At 44.1% G+C, this 26,766-nt stretch overlaps 2 protein-coding genes across 13 annotated transcripts in view; both read left to right on the top strand.

The window, feature by feature from the left end:
* The window catches only part of MYBPC1 (myosin binding protein C1), a 120,850-nt gene extending 109,178 nt beyond the window's left edge, over nucleotides 1-11,672 (top strand). For 7 of the 12 annotated variants that reach the window (XM_060245631.1, XM_060245625.1, XM_060245622.1 and 4 more), the window contains 3 exons: nucleotides 1,413-1,549; nucleotides 2,833-3,019; nucleotides 11,343-11,672. In XM_060245631.1, the coding sequence (XP_060101614.1) occupies nucleotides 1,413-1,549; nucleotides 2,833-3,019; nucleotides 11,343-11,440 (422 nt within the window). In that variant the 3' untranslated portion in view covers nucleotides 11,441-11,672. Of the gene's footprint in view, nucleotides 1-1,412; nucleotides 1,550-2,832; nucleotides 3,020-7,767; nucleotides 7,827-8,999; nucleotides 9,040-11,342 lie in introns of all 12 variants that reach the window. The other 5 variants (XM_060245632.1, XM_060245623.1, XM_060245634.1 and 2 more) reach the window with 2 other exon arrangements.
* Nucleotides 11,673-20,145: 8,473 nt separating this feature from the next.
* Nucleotides 20,146-26,766, top strand: part of CHPT1 (choline phosphotransferase 1) — a 31,590-nt gene continuing 24,969 nt past the window's right edge. Inside the window, exon 1 of the mRNA XM_060245635.1 lies at nucleotides 20,146-20,469. Within this exon, the coding sequence (XP_060101618.1) occupies nucleotides 20,227-20,469 (243 nt within the window). The 5' untranslated portion in view covers nucleotides 20,146-20,226. The remainder of the gene's footprint in view (nucleotides 20,470-26,766) is intronic.

Raw genomic sequence — 26,766 nt, 5'->3', positions numbered from 1 at the left:
TCAGATATTCCACGGAGTTTGGCCTTTCTTTCTCTTAATTTTAACTCCTGGAGTATAATCTTATTTTTGGCCCAGACTCAAAGTCCTTAAAGTTTTTCAAATCCTCTTCTGTCTTTTTTGCCGTCTGATATGCAGCTTCAGCTTTTTTATCTGTTGTTTTCAGTGTTGCAGTGAGTTCATCCAATTTCTTATTAATTGGTTCGACTGACTGTTTGAGAAGTCCAAATTCCTTTTTTAATTGTCCAACCTCTCTTAATTTCATTCTTTATCTCTGTAAGGGCATGCAATATCTCAGTCTGTTCACTTTGGGGAGGATTACTCCCTTTGGCTGCCATTTCCTCTAACAGAGAAGTCTCCAAGCCAGAATCTTCAGATTCTAAGTCAGTTTTACCCTTTCTGGGAGGTCTATTGGGAGGGTTTTTAGTACCTTTTTTTGCTCTAGGCCTTCCCATGCTTGACTTTGATGTTCTTTCCAAAATTGGCTGTGTTTTCTGGGAGTAGTTGTTAATCTCCTGCAGGAGCGTAGGAGGGATGCAACCAGCCTGAAGCTCAGTCACCACGCCCCCCCCCCCCATGTAAAGACTTCTAGTGTCTGGCCCCACTGGTGGACCTCCTGATGGCACCTGGGGTTTTTTGGCCACTGTGTGACACAGAGTGTTGGACTGGATGAGCCATTGGCCTGATCCAACAGGGCTTCTCTTATGTTCGTAAATAGCGCAGAGTGGTAAAGCAGCAGTACTGCGGTACTGTGGTCTGAACTCTCTGCTCACGACCTGATTTCGATTCCAGTGGAAGCTGGATTCAGGTAGCTGGCCCAAGGTTGACTCAGCCTTCCATCCTTCCGAGGTCGGTAAAATGAGTACCCGCTTGCTGGGGGTGGGGAAGTGTAGATGACTGGGGAAGGCAATGGCAAACCACCCTGTAAAAAGTTTGCCGTGAAAACGCTGTGAAAGCAATGTCACCTCAAAGTCAGAAATGACTGGTGCTTGCACAGGGGACCTTTCCTTTTCCTTTCTTAAATGCAGAAAATTAGGATAATCTGGCAATTCCAACCAAGAGTGTCTCATACCTTAGCAAGGCAGTTTATATAATAAGGAAAGATTGCTCAGGAGTAGAGCCTGAGTCAGTAGCAATTTCAAATCTCAGACAGAGGTATTGAGAAAAGACCCTTTTTCTGCCTGACACCACAGAGAACAGCTGCCACTTACAGGCCACACTGGGCTGACTGGACCAAATGTGGAATGTATAGTAGGCATTTCAAGGGGAATGTTGTTCACATGCCATTGGTGCTACGGAAAGAGAGCAGCATTCACCGCTCAGCTAGGAAGGCTGCAGCTTTAAAGCAATGCATTGTGTGTGTCCACCCACCCATCTGCAGCAGTGGTTCCTAAACTTCAGGGTCTCTTTTACAGGTAAAGTCTACAAAAATCCAGTTTATGAAGAGTTCAATTTCACTGAGCCACCAATGTTTACTCAGCCTTTAATTAATACATATGCTGTATCTGGTTACAATGCAACTTTGAACTGCAGTGTCCGAGGAAACCCTAAGGTAAGGTGACTCCCACACTTGAAGGCTCTATTACAGGGAAAGGATATTTCTCCCCTCTCCAGGTTATTGTCAGCCCTAATGGTTCTCCATCTTCATCTCTTGTGCAATTCACTCAGTCCCTTCCTTGGGCCATCTGGATATACTTAGTGTTGGCAGCTTGCCCATTGCTGCTACTCTGGTGTTTTTCTGAGTCTGACACTAATTGAGGTGCTGTGGAGATAGTGATGGGGGAACTTGCCTTGGCTAATTTCTGTGTGTCCGGCTGTTGTAAAAGGCACAAGCAAGGGCCAGTGACATGTTGATAGCCCTGAACTTATGGCTTCATTTCCTATAGGCACAATCACTACAATCTATCATTTGCAACAAGTTTTAGTCTGGGTGCTGATAATGAAAGGGATGTGCTCAGATTTGGATAGCCCAGGCTAGCCTGATCTCCAGATCTTGGAAGCTAAGCAGAGTTGACCCTGGTCAGTATTTGGATGGGGGACCATCAAGGAATGCCAGGGCTGCTATACAGAGGCAGGTAATGGCAAACCACCTCTGCACATGTAGAATATATAGGGCTGTCATAAGTCAGCTTTGACTTGATGGCCAAAACAACCCGAGAGGGGGTATTTTGAGAGGTCTGGGAATTGCAAATCTTCTCTCAGTGGAGAAGTATTGAGCAGCATTCAGAATCCTTCTAGAATTTAAGCAAGGGCCTTTGGGGAGTTGTCTTTAACAGGGTCAGATTAACAATTAGGCCTAGCAACAGAAAAAAGATAGTGCCAGCGAATGTAATCTGCTTCCCCTCCCCTTCCCCTCTCCCCCCTTTACAATTAGGCCAAGTAGGCACTGGTTTATGGGCCCCCACACCTTTAGGGGTCCGAGGCCAACTCCCCCTCCCCCAGTTTTCCCTCTGCTTGCAGCCCTCCCAGCAACTGAGCCGCTCTTTGCCCTACTTGCCTGGTGCAGCTACTGCTGGCATTGTCACCATGTTTGCCTCTCTCTGCCTCTCCTCTGCAGTTTAGTAAAAGGGGCTTTTAAGAAGGTGCCTGCAGGCTGCAGCAGGGGCCGTGGGTGGTGGGGCAGGCACTCAGACTCTGAGATAATTTGCAAGGGGGCCTCCAAGATTTCGACTGCCTAGGGGCCTCCACAGGGTTTAATCCGGCACTGGTCCTTAACATTCATGGAAATGACAGATCCGAATAGCTTCCCTGCTACAAATGTCACATTTAACTGAAGACCACAAAAAGGGAATTTAGCATTTCCTTTCATACCTCTAATGTGTGCTTTTCATGCAGCCCAAGATAACATGGATGAAGAACAAAATAATCATCATGAATGACCCGCGGTACAGAATGTTCAGTAACCAGGGTGTGTGCACTTTGGAGATACGCAAGCCGAGTCCCTATGATGGCGGCATGTATACTTGCAAGGCTGTCAACTCACTTGGTGAGGCAGAAGTTGAGTGCAAATTGGAAGTAAAAGGTAAGGTTGTCTCACCTAAATCAAATAGTTCTTCTACAACCCGAGTCACATAGCTAGAAAAAATGTACAGGGGAGAGCTGTTCCTTCTTTGGTATCTGTGATGATTGAGCTACATGGGGGGAGCATCACAAGAAATGGTCACTAGTGTCTTACTGATCACATGGAAAAAATTATCAAAACCCTGGTGAAATATTTAGGCATTTCTAGTAGCTGTAAAACATTTTTTAACATCAAAAGTACTCCTCAGTGATGCTACTAAAAGTTCAGTGTAATATTTGAATAAGGCAAAGCAATAAAGGAATGATGTCAGTTGCACAAAGCTAGTGGACAATAGAAAAGAAACCTATAACTTGATCTTTACTACCGCAATACTTTTTATAGCCTTGTTGACCTCAGTAGGAATACTTTAATTTTAGTGCAACATGCATGTTCAGATACAGACGTATGGGCTCTAGATTTGTATTACAATTGCCTTTCAGTATTGTATGGCCAGCTACTGGGTACCTTGCTGTGTTTGTAAAATGGAGAAGCAAGCTCTAGATATATATAAAAAAGAATTTTTCTTTTTGTTCTTCAAAACTAGAAATGTATAATAAAAATATATGAAATATGGATAAGCAGTTCTGAAACAAAATAAAGTCAAATTTGAAGATTTACAATGGTTAACATTCATTTATATCAATCAGTCACATTTTTAAATATCAGTAATTTTGTTTACATAAAAAGCTAACACTATTGCAGTAGATTTATGACATCTAGTATGAAAGGAAAGAAAATTTCAATATCAGAGAAGGAGCTTAATTTAGTGGTGAATAGTCTGAAAGCATGGGGTTGGATCTTCTGATTCCTTTCCACTGAGGCCAAACCTACACATTGCAACATATGTGAGTCCACCACAAAGACTTCCAGACATATTGCAGCTGAGAGTTCCCAGTGGAACCTCCATTTGAAAGTGCATCAGTGGCCAGATTTGGGTCAGGACCACATTTTGAGGGGGGAGCTCCTCCCCTCCATGCTGTTTTCTCAAACTGAAACAAGGTTAGCAGGTGTTATTTGCCCCACTTGGGGGGCTCTGCTTGTATGCAACACTTCTATGTTCAGCCCCCCAGCGAGGCAAATAACAACTCCCAGTACTGTTTTAGCTTAGAAAAGCAGCATGAGTGGCAAAAGCAGGCCCTTATCCCCCACATCATGGTTCCAATCCAAATTGGGCCACCACAGCACTTTTAAATGAGTTCCCACCAGGAAGGAAGCTGCAGGTGCAATATGATTGTATCGAGCCAGTTTGGTGTAGTGGTTAAATGTGCAGACTCTTATCTGGGAGAACTGGGTTTGATTCCCCACTCCTGCATTTGCAGCTGCTGGAATGGCCTTGGGTCAGCCATAGCTCTTGTAGGAGTTGTCCTTGAAAGGGCAGCTGCTGTGAGAGCCCTCTCAACCCCACCCACCTCACAGGATGTCTGTTGTGAGGGGAGAAGATATAGGAGATTGTAAGCTGCTCTGAGTCTCTGATTCAGAGAGAAGGGTAGGGTATACATCTGCAGCCGCGTGTTGTAATGTGTAGGATGACTCTCAGTCTTTCTTCAGCAAAGAAAGACATTTCTCTGTTGGAGTCACACTTGGTTAAAAGGGTGTCATAAGATTCAACATAGTGAAAGGCACTTGTGAGATCCAACCCTATATTATTTTAAAGTTATACTATTAAGATCAAATGTGTCATTCACTGTTTATGTAAAAAGTTTGATTTATGTATTGCGTTATTTGTATATTGCAGTCCTACTGGCTTTAGACTGTAATTAACTTTCTTATTCATACAGTCCAACAACTCAAATATGATAGAAATTAACCATGTCACAAAATGTCTATCAATGTACATTATCGATCTCGCTATCATTGTTCATTATATATGTCGATAATTATTGGTTATATTTGGCAAAATAAATAAATACCCTTCTTGGTACGTGGAAGAGATTCCCCATTCCAGGTAAAAAGCACTTTGCCACTCCACAGGAGCAAATATTAGCTGCTGATAAGCCATTTCACTTAGTTTTAAACTGTTAGAATCAGGTTAAATTAAGCCTGCCATCATAAGTCATTAGCTCCCCAGTCTTCCTACCCTGCTGAGTCACCCTTTCAGAATCCCATTTGTAATGTCTTGCTCCTTACATCAGATAAAAATTCCACAACAGGAAGCTTTTTATGTCTCTAGTAACTCTTACATTATTGTCAAATTGCTCTAAAAGTCAATGTATTCATGGTTTTTCTTTCATGTTATGGACTTCCATTTATAACAGAATATTTTCTTAATACACCAGCTTCCCTTTTTTTTAGAGGCACTGAACATGTGAATTTAGAGGCACTGAACATGTGAATTTAGTTTTGCCTCACAGTAGACAAAAAGAAAAAAATCTTGTGAATATCTCAGCCCTGAGTTGTGTGCCATCCCCTTTATGGTCTCTCCCTCTGCTCTCCTTCTGCTTTGTCAGCCTAAGCCACAAGCCCTTTTACTTAATAATTGGTTTGCAACCCATTCCTAGGTCAGTTGATCAACCTTTGTTCCTGCTGAATTGATTGAGCATGTAGCTCATGCTTTCCACATAACTAGCAGTCCCAGAGATCTCTCTAACTCAACAGTATTTTTGACAGTGGCAGTGCCAATGGGTTTTTGACTCCATTGGCCCTGAAACTAATGAGTTGCAGTAGCACTGAATTACGTATGCACTTGTCCTGTCTATGCTTAAACAAATACTCATTGCTGGGGACATTTCCCTATCGCAGCCACTACTGGGCTACTTACATAAGTACTAGAAGAACAGCATATTCTGCTCTTCTTTACTTGCTTCCACCGCTGATTATACCTTTTAAAGACTTCTAGAGGACATATATTATCATTGCTGGAGCTTATAGAATCATAGAGTTGGAAGGGACCTCCAGGGTCATCTAGTCCAACCCCCTGCACAATGCAGGAAATTCTGAAATACCTCCCCCCCCATCTGCACCAGTTGCCATTTAAGATTCTTTGAACTCCTTTTCATAGAAGTAACATGAAATATGTTCCTGCTTTACACAGGAGAAGCATCTCTATTGTTCCAGTCCACAATTCAGTCTGCACTCCCTGGAAGCAGGGCCGGCCCTCGACTGTCTGGCACCCTAGTCAAGATTGACTTCTGGTGCCCCCTCCCCGCACTGATAATGTCACCTAGTCACATGGGGGGGGTCCCCAATTCATCACCCCCAGAAGGCCAGCACCCTGGGCAATTGCTTAGTTTGCCTAGTGGCAGGGCCAGCCCTGCCTGGAAGTGCACATATCTCATTTGATGTGTGTGAAGCTCTCTATAAAGTGGTCAGTGCAGACCAACATAAAATGCATTGGGTTGTAGCCTGTCAGCCTTCCAGCTGTTCAAAAAGAAAGGAGGCCCTTTGACCATCAAAAAGGCGTAAGAGGAGCCTGTATAGACCCATAAACAATCGAAGGGAATTATAATAATAATATAATAATAATGTTTCATTTATATCCCGCCCTCCCCGCCAAAGCAGGCTCAGGGCAGCTAACAGCATTTCATACAATAAGTTATACAATGGATATTAAAACAACATTAATCTTAAAAACATTCTAATTATAAGTTAAAATCAACATTTCTGGTGCTATTCTATCAGCGAATATGATGGCAAGTCACTTTAAGCAAATCCTTCGATCATTCAATCGGCAAAGGACATCTTAAAAAGGATGGTCTTGCAGGCCCTGTGGAACTGTTCAAGGCTCAATACTGTGTGTGAGTATTTTGGAGTTTTGCCTCCTTTGGCCCGGGGATAGTCAGCTGGTTCTTCCCCGCTGACCTCAGTGCTCTCTGGGGTTCATATGGGGAGAGATGGTCCCTTAGGTAGACAGGTCCTCGGCCATATAGGACTTTAAAGGTAATAACCAGCACTTTGTAATAAACCCGATATATAACTGGAATTGGGTGAGGTTCAGTTGGAAAGCTGGCTGGGAAGAATTACAGTTCATCTCCAGACAGACTATAGAGATAGTTCCCCTGGAGAAAATGGATGCTTTGGAGGGTGGACTCCGTGGCATTGTATCCCACTGAAATCCCTGTCCTCCTCAAGCTCCCTGGCATTGTACCCCACTGAGGTCCCTGTCCTCCTCAAGCTCCCTGGCATTGTACCCCACTGAGATCCCTGTCCTCCTCAAGCTCCCTGGCATTGTACCCCACTGAGATACCGTACCTGTCGTCCTCAAGTTCCCTGGCATTATACCCCACTGAGTCCTCAAGTTCCCTGGCATTGTACCCCACTGAGATCCCTGTCCTCCTCATGTTCCATCCCTAAATCTCCAGGAGTTTCTCAGACTACCTGTCCATCCCCCACTGGTGGCCAGGGGGGCCTGGCCACTGGAACTGGAGTCAGCCTATTATGTTTGTCTAGTGCTGTTTGTTTTTGCAAAAGCTGTTTTTTCAGCAGCTGAAAGAACTAAGAAATCTAATTGGAATTAATGAAGAAAGTTGCAGTCGATTCAAGAAAGTTCTGAATAGCCAAGGAAATTCAGACCAATCCCAAAGCCTGCACATGGCTAGCCAATTTTTCCTGCCATCAGAAGATGACTACTACAGATCATGGTCTGAGGACTGTGACCTAAGAAATGGGATTGTTGTGTTGTTATTGTGACATCACTGATTATGATCTACTATGTGAATCTAAAATAATTTCAATTGAGATTAAATGCTGGTACAAATATTCTAATTCTGCAGTGATATATCATGGAATAATTACCCCAGGAGAACCAATCTTCTTGTCGGGGCACAAACAGGTTTCTAAAAGTGTATTCCACTAGGCCTTACCTTCCATTTCATTCCTTTCTTCTCACCTAGACTGTGTTTGCATGAGAAGCGTGTTTTTCATATTTGCTCTTAGACGATATGGTTGCTCTATGGCATACTTGCTATGGCATGAGCAAAGAAGGCCAAATTAATCAAGAATTTAGGAACTAACATTCAGTTTAGTGAAGGTTTAGGCATGTCTGTGCAGTTATACATCCAATAATTGGCTTAAGCATCAATTAGATTATCAGTCTGAACTGGGCCTATTTTAACACTCAGAAGGACTGGAAAAGCTAACTTGCTTCTGAGCGTCAATGAGGAATGCTGACCTTCTGAATACATTATCAAATGAAAAAAAAAAAGACAAAATGAACACATAAGCTGGTGGTGGTCAGATTTACAATTTCGAACCTAAATCTTATAAAGTAAATAAACTATAAGAATATATACTAATTCTTCTGCCTAGTGTGAGTATTTCTTTTGAAGGCTACAGCTTACTGTCCCTGAAATTCACACAGAATATATATTGTTTCTTAAATAATATGGGTCTTGTTTGCAAAAGTATACAGGACTAATAGCACAGTCCAATGCAGAGCTACTCTAATCGAAGCCTGTTGAAATAAACAGGACCCTGAAGTAACTCTGTAGAGAACTGTCACAGCACATCACGTAACTTGTAATACTTGATAATTTTGCCTTTTCATTTTAGCATATATATGTATATCTATGTGTGTGGCTTTTTTACGGCACTGAGAAACACCTAGCATCTCTCACTCTCACTGTATAGATATATATATATATACATATACATATATATGCTTTAGTTTAGTTGGAAATTTTGGTTCAAGGTTAGCGGCACAATCTGATTGGCTCCACTGAGTCTTCTAGATTAGCTGCCAGAGCCAATCATTTGCGTTTTGTGCATAATTAATAAAGCTTCATGTATTAATGATAATGTTGAAGTGGTGCTAGACTTCCCCTTCCCTGACTATTTGACTTTCCATTTGCTTCCCCCCCCTCTTTTCTCTCTCACATGTTTTACATGACTAAGGATTAAAACATCATCTTATCATAATTTGTGGACATAATTTCACTCAGCAAGTTCAGTACTTCTGTGTTAGCGAGTTAAGTGCTTACAACTTCTCTCTCTCTCTTTCCCTTAGTTGCGCAGTAAGGATTTTTGAATGTATAATGTCATCTAAGGTAAGCTTTCATATGGTCCCTGCATATGAAGCTTATGTCTGTTGTCACGTCATACAAAGCCTACTGACGTATGGCATAATTTTCATTACATCACTTAATGAAAATGAGGCTATAAAAACCAACGATTGTAATAAACTAACTTTATATTACTGCACCCTTAATTAACCAACTATCACTGAATAAATGCTTGCGGTAGCAAATTCCCTGCAGTGATGCAACTACTTATTAACTGCATATATAAATGCTTCGGCAGGACATGATAAAGCATGTACTTTAACAGCTTATTCTACATAAATAAACACGCCCAGTTATCGGAGCATTCAAGCATCTAGTTATTCGCATCTAGGTCCAGATGCCTAAAAAAATGATGCTAATGATACCAACTGTTATCTAATTTTACTTGAAAAGTGAATGATTTTGGTAAAAAAAAATTGCATTGTAGTAAATTTAAAGAATGCTTTAAAAGCATGCCAGTCCCTTCCCCCCATGTCTGTCTTCTACGTTCACTGAAGATTAAGAATGCATAGTGCAAGAGGTCATTTTTAAAAATCTTCAATTACATGCCTTAGTTACCTTGATTCAAACCTGAGCCATGTGGTTTTAGCTGGATATAGGAGATGGCACAGAAATGCTATTTGCATTTTCATTTGGTTGAACTGGAAAACTTCAGCTCTGATCAATGTTAAATGGCTCCTTGGTCAAGCTAAAAGTGTACAGGAAGTGTTCATCTTTAAAAGGTCCTTGTGTTTTAGATTCATGGTACTGTACATGAAAACACCCAAAGGTAAGTTTTTGTTTATTAATGCTCATGCTTGGAAGAACTGGTGGCAATTCTAGGAAGCTTGGTTTTATAGCAGGAATTCTCCAATTTTCCCCCCATGACAAGCTCTAGCAAATCAAGTTTTGAGTTTAGAATTCAAGTAGTATAATGAAGACCCATGCATATAATCCTTCTGCTTCATGGGGCCTCAATATGCATTTGCTTTACAGACACTCTAGAGAATTAAAAAAAAAACCTGTTCAAAAAGGGAGAAAGTTGATTGATTCCCCTTTCCCAACACTGCTGATCAGCCCAAGTCAAGGGCAAGCACTGGTAACTGGTTCCTCATAGTGCCATCCTACACAACAGTAGCCATATCTGTGTGCAGGAGCCTTACAAGATGGGTTGGTCACTGTTGCTTCTATGTGTGGTTAGGTAGAGCTGTTACAGGTATTAATTGCTGAATGTATTTTGAGATGGGACCATCTAGAGCAGGGTCCAGCAATCTTTCTGAGCCTATAGGGACCTTTGGAATTCTGACACAGAGTGGTAGGTGCAAGCACAATATGGCTGCCATGGGAGATGGAGTCTCTCTCTCTCATACACACACACTGTAGGGTTGCCAGGTTTTACCTGGATGCTGGTGGGGGACTTTTTTCCATAGAGTTTTTTACCCAAATGTTAGCGTGATGATATGACTTCTGGGTGATATGGTGCCAGGCACGGGTGATGATGAAACTCTTTGGGAGCCAGGCTCCCCCCACTAGCTGTCTCCATGCTGATGGGTTGGAGACACCAAAACTGAGAGAACCCTAATACACAGTGGAAGACCAAGTGCAGGGGACAATGGGAATAATTTGACAAAAATACAGTAGGAAGGAAGAGAGAGAGAGAGAATAGAACGAATAGGCAGCTGCCACTGAAACAACGGTATTTTAACCTGAACAGCAAATCATATCTCTAGTGTCCAGTCAAGAAACTGTACTGTACAGCAGCCTACCTGGCCTACCCTCTTTCCAAAGCAGTTGGTGGGTACCAGGAAAGCTGTCAGAGGACACCACGGCACCCTCAGACACCACGCTAAGGACCCTGATCTAGAGGCTTCCAATGTGCCATTCTGCTGTTATAAAACAGGCCCTTCTTTCTCTCGAGCTAATGAACTTCACTGGGGAAATTCAGGGAGAAGTGCAAGGCTTCACTATACTACTAATCAGGGCTTTTGGGGGGTAGGAGCACACAGGAGCAGAGCTCCACCTGGGCTGGCCAGGGCTCTGGCTGGCACGCTGGGGAAGGCAACTTTAAACACCTTCTCAATGGCTTCAGCCTCCCCTAGTGTGCCCCCTGCAAAGAGGAAATTGTGGCTGCAATCAAACCTATTGATATAGATGTTGAGTTGAAATCATGGCATATTCTCTCCCTCCCCCCACATACATGTGTTTAGAAACAGGCTTCTTTATACTTGGCACTCAGGCCTGATCTTGGTTTGCTTTTACACCTTTGATCTTGGTTGCTTTTAACTATTGTTTCCATTCCTTGTCCACAGGTGGGGTCTCATTCTTCCGACTACTAATGCAAGGAGTGCCCCCCCATATCATTGATGCCTACCTGCAAGAAATACAAGGAGGCAACCTGGAGAAGTAGAGTCCGGCCACAGTGTGTCTCCACCACTGCATTGGATTACTGGCAGTCAATGCCGCAGTGGTTTAGCTCTTAACAACAGCACTCCTACAGCATGGTCCGGTTTATTGCCCATCCCCTCTTCCTCCTGCTGCTGCTGGAATGAAAAAGTCACGCATGGATTTGCTTTTTTGGGGTTGAAATAAGTTGACGCTTACCCACATTTTGTAATGTTCCACATCATTGTGTGCGTGTTTCTTTTTAAAAAATTTGTAATGCCAAAAAGAAAGAAAGAAAAATAAGCAATACGCATGGGAGCTTTTAGTTTGTACGCTATATGGCTACATAGATTTTATTTGTCAGAATGAGGAGCAGGTACTGCTCAACCCAGTGGCAATGCAAGCAAGCCTTGAAATACATACCTCTTTTGATAAACAATGGATCTAACCCTTGTCATAGGCTGCTACAGATGGACAGTTTAACACATGTGATTTGCAGCATTTAACAGATATTTCCGCTGAATGCATCTTCAGTTAGAAAGGTTCATGCATCCTGTCACTCATTGGGGAATCCCATTTCTTGTGGCTACTTTTAAGAAGTTTTATGTAATGTACAATAAAGCTGAAGTGATGAAGACCTACAAAAATGTTTTGGATCACTGTGCTTGCAACAGTTTGGGCCACTATTTTGTCTTTCTTGCTCCTTTGCCTGTAACTGCATCTAAGCGCTGAGTTTTTGACAGCATGCATAGTTTCTAAATTGCAGGAACACTGTCGGTCCAGGTATGTAGCTGGTCATAAACAAGGATACAAATTGCAATATGGCAACTTTTGGGTGCTGGAAGAGGCACCAACAGTTAGTTGTAAAATACTGCATTACAAACTGTAGAGTCATTAGGCTTTTCTGCCTGCTTGACTTACTCCTGATCTTGACAGTTGATCCACAAGCAATTGAATCAGTCCACACATAGTTCTTCAACCCCTCTGCATTTCACAGTTGTGGAGCCATTGTTTTTTGTCACCATATGTACCATATAAATCACTGACCATTATTTGCATCATTATGCATCTCTTTGCCTTGACACCAAGGTTAGTAAATACAGCTCCTACAAGAGCTATGAAACTTAAGAGGAAACCTTACACCACCCTAATTTCATCCCTCCTTCCAGTGGCTCCCTTGGTTCTTCGGCTCTCTTTTCTCACTCTAGGTCTCCAGGCAACCTCTGCAGTGGTGGAGAAGAGCTTGCAAGCCTGCCTATTTCCCCCTCCTCCCCTGCTTCACACACAGGGAAAATAGTCACCTATTTATGGGTCAGCACTCAGAGGCGACTGAGGTCCTGATGCTATACACACTTACTTGAGAGTAAGCCTGCGTTAATTTTCTCCTTGACCTCTGGGAGTGTCGTAATGCAGAAGCTGGGACCAAGTGCGTAGATCCAGCCCACGCACTGGTGATAAGAGAAAGATTTACACCAAAAGAAAAACACACACACATGCACACAAGGAGGCGCCTGGAAAAGTTATCTAGTGCTGCGCAAATCAGTCAGAAGCTTCTTCATAACTCAAAAACTCTTTATTATCTTCTTAGTTCCTACAGGACCAAAAAAGAGAGACAAAAGGCAAAAAGCAAAGACAAAAAGCAAAAGACAAAAAGCAAAAGACCCCTCCCAATACCGAGGGCTGCCTTTTATATCTTTCATGACTTAATAACATGCCACCTGTACCAGCCAATTAATTACCCTGTGTATTCTGCCCAGAGACAGTAGCTCACACATGCATACAATAAAAACAACAGCAAGTTTCTTTGAGACATAAATCAAACTAGGCTGCAAAACATCCCGTCCAAGTTCTTATCTCTCTATGTTCCTCAAGCCTGCATTCCAACACGTCTTCTCTGTATTAAACTGAATGAATCCCCACAGGGAGCCACACAATATATGCAAAAAAGCCACATGTGGCTCCTGAGCCACAGTTTGGCCACTTCTGCTCTACGTGCTTCTCTTGTATAAATATGCCTTTTTCCTTATATCTCTGGGAGGAAAGAGGCTAGAGACTTACTTTTAAATGAAAGCTGGGAATTCAGAGACTCAGCTAAGCCTATTGGTACAATGCTCTAGTGTTAGATTGATATTTTAGTGCCATTAAAAAAAACTCATCTTCAGGAGTGGGCGGGGGGGAGGGAATGGTTTGACCATGACAGGCCAATCATCTAAAAGTGGGCTGAAGATGAATGGGACAAAGAAAACTGACAGAAATATTATGTGCAAAGAAAAAAGCAACTCAAAATTGGCTTCCAGAAGAACATAGGGGTAAAAGCAATCTCAAAAGAACCAGGGGGAAAAAAATAGGTAAAAAAACAAAAGCACTCAAAGTGAAAATTCAGGCTGTTTCTACACTTGACAGAAGATCCTCTCTCAGTGTGCATTTAAAATGTTCATCTACATTGCACACCGCTGTCACTTCTGTCTTGCTTTGCATTATCTTAAGTCGTCCACATTCATTTTCTTGAATTTGTACCAAAAGCAGTTTCACCTGAGTTGCATAAGAACATAAGAGAAGCCATGTTGGATCAGGTCAATGGCCCATCCAGTCCAACACTCTGTGTCACAAAGTGGCCCCCCAAAAAATTATATCTATCTGTCTGTCTATCCATCTATACACACACACACACACTGTGGGTAATAGCCACTGATGGACCCCTGCTTCATATTTTTATCCAATCCCCTCTTGAAGCTGGCTGTGTTTGTAGCCGCCACCACCTCCTGTGGCAGTGAATTCCACATGTGAATTCCCTTTGGGTGAAGAAGTACTTCCTTTTATCCGTTTTAACCTGACTGCTCAGCAATTTCATCGAATGCCCACGAGTTCTTGTATTGTGAGAAAGGGAGAAAAGTACTTCTTTCTCTACTTTCTCCATCCCATGCATTATCTTGTAAACCTCTATCATGTCACCCTGCAGTCGACGTTTCTCCAAGCTAAAGAGCCCCAAGCGTTTCAACCTTTCTTCATAGGAAAAGTGTTCCAACCCTTTAATCATTCTAGTTGCCCTTTTCTGGACTTTCTCCAATGCTATAATATCCTTTTTGAGGTGCAGCAACCAGAACGCTCTTCACTTTACAAGAGTACTTTTGAACAGAAGTTTTCTGCAGGCGGATTCAATGCTCATAAAACCAGAATCAACCTTAAGTGTAGAAACAGCCTAAAAATACAAAAATGTCTGCGGAAATCAGGATAAACTGAAGCAGTATGAAGTGAGAGCCAATTTAAAAAAAACAAACACGCAGAACAACCCATTGCCTCTAGAAACAAAGCCACGCCAGCTGCTCATTATAATCTGCAAACTTAGATTGTCCATCATGCTCAGTCATTTTTCCCACTGTCCTTTTCTTTAGCCTCCAACCTGGAGAAGATTTTCCATTAATTTGAAATCTTGCTCATGTTATGTTTTTGTTAGTCCCATTGAAGGTTTTTAACTGAGCCCCATTATTATCCTCCTGGTGCTTCTGGCTATAGGAGAATTTTGCACTGCCTCACCACACAAATCCCTTCATGAGAAGATGCAACCCAGGCATTAAATAATCACTTCAGTGTCAAAGGACATCTTATCAATTACTCCCACAGCCCAATCACAAACCTGTTACTTTGATGTAAGCTACAAGTTTTGACAGTTTGTTTTCATCTATTAGGGGAAAATTTTGTATCTAGATATTTCCCATGACCCAAGCAATCAGAGGTGCCAGTCTCCAGGTGGTGGTCAGAAATCTTCCTGAATTACTAGTTTCCGGGTTGGAGGTATCAGTTTCCCTAGAGAAAATGGCTGCTTTGGAAGGTGGGCTTTATTGCATTATACTTTACTTAGGTCCCTCCTGTCCCCAAACCCTGTTCTCCTCAGGCTTCCCCCCCTCTCCGATCTCCAGAAATTTCCCAATACAGAGTCAGCAGCCCTACCAGGGAAGTATTTGTGTAGCAAATGCTGAAAGACTCAGAACCTACCTGGATTTTTCAACTCCTGGAATCCTCTCCCAATAAGAAAGCAATATGTATGGCCAGCTTGGTTCATGTGCGATGGTCTCTGTAGGATTATGCCCAAGTATAACTTTTATATATGTTACACTTTTGTGAAATTTGCAGCTGAATTGTGTACCCAGTGTAAGTGAATCATGAACTCACAGCTTAATCCATAGAGCAACACTTTTCAGAAAAAAAGACGGGCCTTACAGGATCAGAACACAGGCTTATCGAGTCCAGCATCCCGTTCCACAGTGTTTACCATTTGGCACTGGTATTCAGAGGTTTTCTGTCTCTGAAGCTGCCTTTCGTCACCATGGCTCACTGTCTTAAATGGACCTATCCTTCATAAATCCACATAATCCCCCTTTAAAGCCTTCTATACTTGTAGCTATCACTACTTGCACCGGTAGTGAATTCAGCAGTGGGAATTACTCATCGGGTAAAAGAAGTATTTTTTTGTTTGTCCCGAATATTGCATTCTGCACACCTACAGACAAATTGCAGTTTTCACCTTGTGGAATTCGCACCACTCATGCACTGCAGTCTTGAGCAGTTATACATTTCTAAATCCACTGAAATCTCATTCATGGTCTTAAGCAGTAGAAATATCAATAATATTTTATTTAGTATGAGTCAAATGCCGCAACAAAAACTACATAAATACATTAACACTCTATTAAATATAAAAACAGCACTTCAAGAGAAATCAATACAACACTAATGAAGTATCAGAGAGATAGTTAACAATCACCACCAGCAACCCGACAAGCATCCAAAGAAACCAAGCCCCACCCTCCTAAATTTAACTTGGATGTCCACTGCCTCATGTGAAGACCTAGCAGAACAGCTCCATCTTGCAGGCCCTGCAAAAAGGTCACAAATCTGGCAGAGCCTGAACCTCCAACTGGAGCGTGTTCCACCAGACAGAGGCCAGGGCAGAGAAAGCCTGGGCCCTAGTTGAGGCAAAGTGGATGTCCATGGAACCAGTGACAACCAGAGGGTGTTGATTTTCAGAGTGTAAAGCCCTTCGGGGCACATATGGGAAGAGGCAGTCCCTCAGATATATTGGTCCCAGGCTGCACAAGGCTTTGAAGGTCAATACCAAAATCAGGTCTCATCTACAGCATATTTCTACCAATAGCAACCAAGACAGCTTTAAAATCATCAAAAGCTTTAAATGTCATTTTTTTAAAAACCAAAACAGTAGTAGAGTGCTGGATTAAATGGGAGATCATGAAGCTTCAGGCTAATTTTAAATATCCAGCTTGAAAACCAGCATGATAAAAGGGATTGCTGAGAAACACAAAGCCACTCCCACTGTAAATCTCCCCCAGCTTCTTGGGGGGTGCATTTGTAAGGCAATGCAGTACAGAGGGTTAACATGCTTTACCTCATATGCTCCCAGATGGAGCAGGGCTCAGAATTGCAATTGCAGGATGGGGAAATGGATACATGCCTCCTTTTTCTCCCAAGGGAATTAATATGCACATTTTCAGATCCTCAGAATACTTGAGATAAAAGGGGTGTGCAGCAAATCTTAGCCCATGCTCCTATGCTGAGGGAGAGAGGGGTACTTCAAGAGCTATTTCTTGCCGTTCCTTCCACCACTGCAGTGGTAGACTTGAGCTCATGGTCCCTTGGGTGCAAACCCAAATTGAGCTATAGACTTCTTTCTTGGGCCACTATGGATCAAGATGCGTGGATGAATGACAATGGTGCACAATTGGAGGATGAACTGCAGCTACACAACTCTATGCATGTTCAGTCAGAACCAAATCCCACTGATCGAAACAATTCCTGTTCCCAAGTAGATGTGCACATCACTGTCCTTATTTACTTAGATCCTTAAATCTAAATAGCTAAATTAAAGTTCTGCCCCTGCAGACAACTGAGAACCTCCCACTGAGTGCAAAGCATCACAATGGGATTACTATTGGGAGCTAAGCAGTGTGTGTGTGTTAAATCTTGTCAAGCTGCTTCTGACTTATGGCCACCCTATGAATTCAAGTCCTCCAAAATGTCCTTTCATCAACAGCCATTCTCAGGAAGCCGAGGCCCTGGTTTCCCTGGTTGAGTCAATTTATCTCATGCATATGACACCACTGTTCTGTAGTCGTTCCACTGGTTACCCTTTATTTCCCAGGTTCAACTCAAAGCACTGGTTTACCTACAAAGTCCTTCATGGCCTCCACATATTTTTTTTAATTGTGTGATCCACCCAGAACCTTTGCAAGAAATGAAATAAGTAAATAAAAGAAATGAAATAAGTAAATAAACCCTGCTTTCTCCCAAAGCAATTTGCCAAAAAAGAAAAAGGAGAAAAAAACACAGAGACAGCCTTCTCACCTTCCACTGTAATTCTAGGCTTGTTCTGGATCCACTGGGCTGTCCTACCCAGCACTACCAACCATGGGCCAAGATATCTTTGGCACTTGTCCTTTTTTCTGCTTCATAGGCTCAGGCTTCTGGCCATGCCCAAACTAAATAACTGCAACAGAAGAACAAATGCTCAGTCCAGATGTCACACACCTGGACCAAAATGGGTAGACTCACAGCCTGTGTTTTCTTGCTGAGACCTATTGGGCAGAAGACTTAGCTGGTTCTCACATGCATATTCTTTTGACATGGCTTCTGACAAGGTACCTCACCAAAGACTCCTGAGTAAATTTAGGAGTCATGGGATAAGAGGACAGGTTCTCTTATGGATTAAAAGTTGGCTCAATGACAGGAAGAAAAGAGTAGGAATAAATGAACAGTTCTTACAATGGATGAAAGTAAACAGTGGGGCTCCACAAGGGGCAATATTGGGGCCAGTACTGTTGAATGTGTTCATTAATTATTTGGAACTATGGAACTATGGTTGAGTAGTGTAGTGGCCAAGTTTGCAGATGGATACAAAATGATTCAGGCTGGTGAAAACCAAGGCTGACTGTGAAGAGCTCCAAAAGGAACTCCACAAACTGAGTGAGTGGGTGACAATGTGGCAAATGAAGTTCAGTGTTGGTTAAGTGTAGGATGGTGCATATTGGGACAAAAAAAATCCCAATTTCAGGTATAAGCTATTGGGGTCCTAGTGTATAGTACAATGAATGTGTCAGCCCAGTGTGCTGCAGTGGTAAAAAATGGCAACCACTATGTTGGGGATTATTAGGAAAGGGACTGAGAATAAAACAGACAATATTGTCATGCCCCTGTACAGATCTATGGTTCAGCCTCATTTGGAAAACTGTGTGCAGTTCTGGTCACTGTGTCTCCAAAACAACACTGCAGAGCTGAAAAAAGGCTCTGAAAAAAGGAGGGCAACCAAGATTATTAGGAGGTTGGAGCACCTTCCCTATGAGAAAACATAAGAACATAACAGAAGCCATGTTGGATCAGGCCAATGGTGCATCCAGTCCAACACTCTGGGTGTTTTCGCACTCACCTTCAGCCGGCGCCGCGACCCTCTTGACGACGGAGGATCTGTGCTGATTTCCCACACGAAGCGCTGGAGCAACCAGAAGAGCCGCCAATTTCCGGCGCGAAGCCCGCTCAAGCGTTTTCCTGCTTCTTGGCGATTTACGTTTGAGCGGGCTTCGCGCCGGAAATTGGCGGCTCTTCTGGTTGCTCCAGCGCTTCGTGTGGGAAATCAGCACAGATCCTCCGTCGTCAAGAGGGTCGCGGCGCCGGCTGAAGGTGAGTGCGAAAACACCCTCTGTGTTGCAGAGTGACCAAAAACCCCCCAAGTGTCATCAGGATGTCCACCAGTGGGGCCAGGACACTAGAAGCCCTCCCACTGTGCCCCTCCAAGCACCAAAGGCTGAAGAGTCTGGGACTTTTCAGTTTAGAAAAGAGATGAGTGAAGTGGGACATGGTAGAGGTTTATAAAATTATGCATAGGGTGGAGAGTTGATAAAGATAACTACTTCTCCCTCTCCCAAAATACTATAACTTGAGGGCCTCCAGTGAAACTGATGGGTAGTAGATTCAGGACAGACAAAAGGAAATACTGCTTTACACAGAGAGTGATAAAACCCTGGAATTCACTGCCAGAGAATGTAGCAATGGCCACAAGAATAAAAAATCTTTTAAAAGGGATTTAAATTCACAGAGAATTAGTCTGCCAATGGCTACAAGGTATGGTGACAGAGGGGAACCTCCACGTACAGAGGGACTAAACCTCTGAATCCCAGAGCCAGGAGGCAACATCAGGGGAGGGTCTCGGCCTCTCTCCCCTGTTGTTGGCCCTCCCGAGGTACTGATTGGCTACTGTGTGAGCCAGGAAGCTGGACTAGATGGGCCACTGCTCTGCTCCAGCAGGGCTCTTCTAATGTTCTCAGTCATCCTCTCACGTTGTGCCTTCCATGAATGTAGGCATTGCAAGCCAATGTCTCCCTTTCGCAAAGCAGCTTTGTGACTACTGCGCTCCATTCCTCACACTTCCGCGTGCCGAGTCCGAGGGAGGCAGGCAGGCAGACAGGCGCCGCTGGGCTCCCAGCCAAGTCCCACGTGCGCAAAAGCGCTTCTGGTGGTGGCCCTGCGCGCGGGCGGAGGCATCGGCTGCAGCGAGAGAGCCGAGGCCGGCCACGCCGCTTTCCCAAGCCTCAGCTGCAGGGCTGGCCGGGCTGCAACCTCCTCCCCGGAGCCTCCGACTTCCTGCCTCCCTCCCGAGCAGCTGCAGCGGCTGGCTGGCGAGCCCTTCCCTTTTCGCCGTCCCCGCCCCGCCGAGCTCGGCCTCTCCTTAGCGCCGCGCTTGCGGGCCGGCAGTGCCGAGCGCCGGGCTCCGGACCAGGCAGGCAGGGTGGGCGAGGCGGCGACGTCATGGGCTGGCGGTGGGTGCTGCCGGAGCCCCTGAGCTTGGCGCAGCTGCGGCGCTTGGAGCAGCACCGCTATAGCGCGGCCGGGCGCTCGCTGTTGGAGCCGCCCTTGCAGCTCTACTGGGCCTGGCTGGTGGAACGCGCGCCCGCCTGGCTGGCTCCCAACGCCATCACCCTGGGCGGCTTCGTGGCCAACCTCCTCCCCAGTCTCCTGCTCTTCGCCTACTGCCCCAGCGCCACCGAGGAGGTAGGTCGGGCCCTTTAAGGGCAGAGGCTCCTCTCGCCCTCCGCCGGGGCGGAAGGGGGCTGCGCTTGCCGGACGGGGGGCGGGGCGGCGCTCGGAGCCCAATCCCAGAGGGGGACGCTGGGGGCGCCTGCGAGAGAGGCCGCGGTCAACGTGGCAGAAACTTGTGGGGGAGAGAAAAGCCCTTGAAAAACAAACCCATCCGGGAAGGCCGGTTCGACCTAGTAGGACTGCCTTGGAGGAGCCGCGGGTTTCGAAGAGCTGAACATTAAAACCGGTTTGGCGGGCTTTGAGCCCATATACACATCTACAGCCCAGATAGACAGATAAGCTTCTGTATATCTGCAGAATCGGTTTACCCGGGGTGAAGGTGCGATGAGTGCACGCCAAGATGAGTGCACCTTTAGCACACCAACTCTTCCGCAATTTAAACAAGTAACCCGTGCTGATTCTAGCATGACTTGGTCTCCCTAGTAAACTGGTGTAGATGCCGCAGCCAAACTACAGACCTGCAGTAGAGCTGGAGCAGTAGAGTTCTTGTGGAAGGCTTTTTTTTTTAAAGACAGGTATCTTCTCCTGTATAAAAGAAAAGAAGAGATTGGATTTTATGCCCCGTCCTTCACTACCCGAAGGAGTCTCAAAGCAGTTTACAATCTCCTTTCCCTTCCCACAACAGACACCCTGTGAAGTAGGTGAGACTGAGAGCACTCTTTTGAGAACTGGTCTTGAGCAGAAATGCTTCTGAGAGAGTTATGACTGGCCCAAGGTCCCTTCAGCTGTTGCATGTGGAGAGTGGGGAATCAAACACAGTTCTCCCAGATAAGAGTCTGGGCACACACCCTAGACTGTCTGGCATCCTAGGCAAGGCTAAATTCTGGTGCCCTCCCCCCCCCCCCGATAATGTCACCAAGTCATATGGTGGCACCCAGTTCGGTGCCCCCAGAAGGCTAGCGCCCTAGGCAATCACCTAGTTGGCCTAGTGGCAGGGCCAGCCCTGTGGGCACTTAACTATTACACCAAACTGGCTATAGTTAAGTTCTCTTTCACAGTCAGTGCAAGAAGGAGGTGTTGCAGAGGGGCATATATTTTTTGGCCATCTTCTCTCAGTTGTTAGGCAGAAGATGCAGTTTTTGCACCTGGACGCTGGAAAGCTAACTTTTGTGTTTAAAAACTTGTGCTGCAAGACGTTTGCGATTGCTCAAGCCTCTTGGAATGCAACCAGAAGGAACTGCAGAATGCCTGCTGCGCTGCCAAGGTGAGGGAGACAGCTTGCCTTGCCAGAGCTCCCTTAATGTTCTCTAGTGCTCTTAAGCCCTGTGCGGAGTGTTTGATGGAGAGCCTTTGTCTGATAATCCAGTTTGATACTTGCCTGTTTTGACCTACTTTGAGGCTGAAGGGCCTGCGACATAAGAGGCCAGTGACACAGGACATCTTCCCTCCTCCTCCTTTTGGGCTGCTGGGCTAGAGTTTCTGCTTTTCTTTAAAAGATATTGTTTATGGCTTTGCAAACACAGAGTGTTTCTGCAGGAGCAACTTTGGTCATAGGGACTCCCACAATGCGCAGAAGAGGGAACGAGAATCTACAATTCCTCCTTAACCCCCTACCCCCATTGGTTTTCCTTGGCTCCATCATCAACCAAAAGGGAGACTCCAATCATGAAATCAGGACTCACAGGGCTTTTTTGAGAGCAGGAACTCCTTTGCATGTTAGACCACACACCCCTGATGTAGCCAGTCCTCCTGGAGCTTACAGGAGGCCCTGTACTAAGAGCCCTGTAAGCTCTTGGAGGATTGGCTACATCAGGGGTGTGTGGTCTAATATACAAAGGAGTTCCTGCTACAAAAAAAGCCCTGAGGAGGAGTCTGAGACTGGGAAGGGCAGCCATGAAGGAGCTAGAAAAGATTCTTAAGGGGAAGGATGTGTTGCTGGTGACCAAGATCAAGGGAATTCAGAAGAAGAAGAGATTGGATTTATAACCCCACCCTTCACTTGGAGACACAGAGCGGTTTATAATTCTTCCATTCCCCCCCCCCACCACCACCACACAATTTGCCTCATCATATTCTCCATTACTATGTATGAATGTGAAAGCTGGATAATGAAGAAAGCTGACAGGAAGAAAGTTGATTCATTTGAAATGTGGTAGTGGAGGAGAATTTTATGAATACTTTGGACCGCCCAAAAGACAAATCAGTGGGTTCTAGAACAAATCAAGCTGAACTTTCACTGGAAGCTAAAATGACTATCATACTTTGGTCACGTTATGAGAAGACGAGTCACTGGAAAAGACAGTCATGTTAGGAAAAGTTGAAGGCAGCAGAAGACCCCACATGACACAGATTGACTCGATCAAGGAAGCCATGGCCCCCAATGTGCAAGGCCTGAGCAAGGCCGTTGATTATAGGACACTTTGGAGGTCATTAATTCATAGGATTGCCGTAAATTGGAAGTTACTTGACGGCACTTAACATGCACACACACAAACACCCCATTGTATTCTGAAGGCTGATGTCTCTGTGCAGACTTACTCTGGACTGCTTACCTAGTTCCACTGGTGGATTAGAGATAGCATGAATATCAATCTAAATGGGGCCAGGAAGGGAGGCAATAATTACCTCTAACTGTTCAGAGTGGTTTTGTGATGAATCCATTTTAGATAATACAGCAGCTGCCTTTGAAAATGGTTCAGAAACTCCAGCCCTTCTAACTACTAGATTAAGAGAGGGGAATATCCAGAGATGTAATGACACGTGGAATCCAGTATATCAATGGGTTAAAGGAAAAGGTGTTGGTTTGGAATAATAGAACTTATAATTTGATAACCTCAACCGCTCCTCGTATGAATGAGGAGTTAGTATGATGTTAATATGTTGTCAGTCTGTTAGTATGTTGTGTTTGTTGATTGCTTCTTTTTTGTGTGTACTTTTCTTTTATTATGCAATAAAATTATCAAATTTCAAAAAATAAAATAAAATAAATAAATAAAATGCGGCAGTCCGGGGCAGGATACAGTCATCATATCACCCCAACGCTGAAAGATCTGCATGCGTTGCCCATTTGTTTCCAGACTCAATTCAAAGTGCTGGTTCTTACTCGTTAAAGCCCTAAAGGGCTTGGGGTATGTGAAGAACCACCTCCTCCCATGTTGTCCAGCCCACCAGTTAAATTTGCCTCACAAGCCATGCTGTCTGTGCTGCCTGCATTCAAAGGTGTGGCAGGTAGGAACCAGAGACAGGGCTTTTCAGAACTAGCACCTTTATTTCTATAGGTGCCTTATTAAAGGAATAAAGACAGATACTAATGAAATGGACAAATGGAAGCAGTGGGAAAGTGACAGGTTATCTCAGTGCATTTTAAAGAAGATTCTGCTCTCTGTGTCTGTTTTTTTAAAAAGCAAAAATCCATGAGTCTGACTATGCTGTAAGTTCCACAATGATCCAAGTTTAGGTGGAACACCAAACTGCTGGTGGTTGAAACAGCCTTTGATTCTGGATTTGTCCCTGTATAATGCCCCTGTATAAATCGGTGCGGTCTCATTTGGAATACTGTGTACAATTCTGGTCACTGCACCTCAAAAAGGATATGGCATTGGAAAAAGTCCAGAAAAGGGCAATTAGAATGATTAAAGGTTTGGAACACTTTCCCTATGAAGAAAGGTTAAAACGCTTGGGGCTCTTTAGCTTGGAGAAACGTCGACTGCATGGTGACATGATAGAGGTTTACAAGATTATGCATGGGATGGAGAAAGTAGAGAAAGAAGTACTTTTCTTCCTTTCTCACAATACAAGAATTCGTGGGCATTCAATGAAATTGCTGAGCAGTCGGGTTAGAACGGATAAAAGGAAGTACTTCTTTACCCAAAGGGTGATTAACATGTGGAATTCACTGCTACCGGAGGTGGTGGCAGCTACAAGCATAGCCAGCTTCAAGAGGGGATAGGATAAAAATATGGAGCAGAGGTCCATCAGTGGCTGTTAGCCACAGCATGTTATTGGAACTGTCTGGGGCAGTGATGCTCTGTATTCTTGGTGCTTGGGGGGGGGGCAAAGTGGAAGGGCTTCTAGCCCCACTTGTGAACCTCCTGATGGTACTTTGGGGGTTTTTTGGCCACTGTGTGGCACAGAGTGTTGGACTGGATGGGCCATTGGCCTAATCCAACATGGCTTCTCTTATGTTCTTATGTCCAGTAACCCTCTAATGTGTGCTATGAAAACTGGCAGGCTTCACAAAACAAAGCCCATACACCTTTGGCTGTGATCACACACATTAAATGTACTTTCAGTCCACTTTCCAATTGGATTTTGTCAATTCACACAGTAAAATCCGTTTGGAAAGTGGATTTAAAGTGCTCTATTTAGTGCGTGTGATCTTTGTTCTTCTGTTCACGAAGCAACTGCAGGAAGCTTATGATGCCCAGTATTTGCCCAAATGTATTCCAGCATAAGCCCTGACCTGGATGGCCCAGACTAGCCCAATCTCATCAGATCTCAGAAACCAAGTAAGGTCAGCTGTAGATGCAGTTACTATTAGGATGGGGGACCACTATGGAATACTGCAGGGGTGTGCCCAATGGTAGCTCTCAAGATGTTTTTGCCTACAACTCCCATCATCCCCAGCCATTGGCCATGCTGGCTGGGGCTGATGGGAGTTGTAGGCAAAAAAAATCTGGAGAGCTACTGTTGGCCACCCCTGGAATACCAGGATCTCTATGCAGAGGCAGGCAATGGCAAACCATCTGTTAATGTCTCTTCCCTTGAAAACCCTACTACTACTCTTGCCGTAGGTTGGCTGTGACTTGACACCTCCAGGCCCCACCACCACTATTCCAACATTGACCATGCCTGTGGATTCATGTTAATGATTAATGAAGTGTTGGTATAAAACTAATCAATTGCTAATGCAAAATTAAAATGGTTTTTCAAGAGAGACACAGTTAAACAGCTCCGATGCATAGACTGTAGCAGGAGGAATGCAATTCTAAGTGTGTCCACCCAGGAGTAGGCCCAACAGCTTCTAGGAAAAGCTTTCTGAGGAGCACTGAACTCCCTTAAGTGGGACTTGATTCTAAATATGTACTCTTTAAGATTTTTCAGTTGCCTTCAGTGGAATAGAACTGGGTGTTCTTTCCCAGTGAAACAAGTGAGACCCCTTTCCCAGTGAAACAAGGGAATACTTTGGCTAAACTGTGCCTTCAGACATTTAGCATGTGCTGCTGATACAGTCTCATAAGGGTTCCACTTGTTAGTTATTTTTAGTTGCTTTCATTTGTTTTCTTCGTGCGTTAAACAAGTTGCAGCCAGTTCAGGGAAGTGATACCTTGTTTTCAGCAATACTTACATTGTGATTTCAGAGACTTGCAGTTGGGTTCCTTCTGCTTGTGAATGACTCTTCTTTGCGTGGTTTCAGTTCATGATTCCTGTCTGTATCCATTTCACCTTCCCTCCTCCCAGTTCTGCAAGAGTGTGATGTTTATCCCTCTTCTTCTATTCCAAATAAATCCTCTTCCAGTTTCAAAGTTTAGCTGATGTATGAGTTTCTACAGATACTTGCATGTTTTTTCGCACATCACTTCATAAATAAATAAACCTTGCAGCTTTCCCCACCATGCATGTAGGGGTATTTGCCTTGTGCACACGAGAATTTAATACTGGAGATTCTTGCAACATTTGTTAGCCGTCAGTTCTTGCAACAGTCAGTTCTTGCAATATACTCTGTTGTGCTGAGGGCCAGTTGGCAGCAGCTTCCCTTAGCTGAAGAGATACTACATGTGTGTGCCAGTTTCTCCTGTTTGTAAAAGGTGCCTATCAGAGGTGTGGGTTGGTCACTGGTCTGAGAATCAAAAATGCATAGCAGCCTTATCAAATCCACACTACTGGAATCAAAGATTTGTGGCCCTGAATCTGAACAATCCTGCCACTTTTTTCTTATTGTCTCTATTTGCTCTGCCACATCTCTTAATAGTATTTAATCAACATTTCCCATGCATGGATGGGAGTGATCATCAGAATGTGTGTGTGCAATTGATCAGTTTTGTCTTATTGGTAACTAGACTGTAGATATTTAAGGATATGCCAAAATGTGGGTTGCAGCTCAACAGGAATTGCCCAAAAGTGTCATGTCCTTTGCCCTTATAGGTGCATTTGAGTACCCTCAGGGGATTATAATAACTACATGATATAACAAAGGAGAGCATTACAGTATCTCTTCCCAAAGTGAAAGTTGCTTGGAAAGGCTTGCTTATTGAATCTTTTTCTTATCTGGACTGTTCACTGTTCTTAATTAGACTTGGTAAATAGTTA

The sequence above is a fragment of the Heteronotia binoei genome, chromosome 8 (assembly GCF_032191835.1).
Source record: "Heteronotia binoei isolate CCM8104 ecotype False Entrance Well chromosome 8, APGP_CSIRO_Hbin_v1, whole genome shotgun sequence".
In the NCBI taxonomy this organism is placed as follows: Eukaryota; Metazoa; Chordata; class Lepidosauria; order Squamata; family Gekkonidae; genus Heteronotia; species Heteronotia binoei.
Note: the sequence above shows the minus strand (reverse complement) of the source record. Positions and strands in the feature narration are given on the sequence as shown.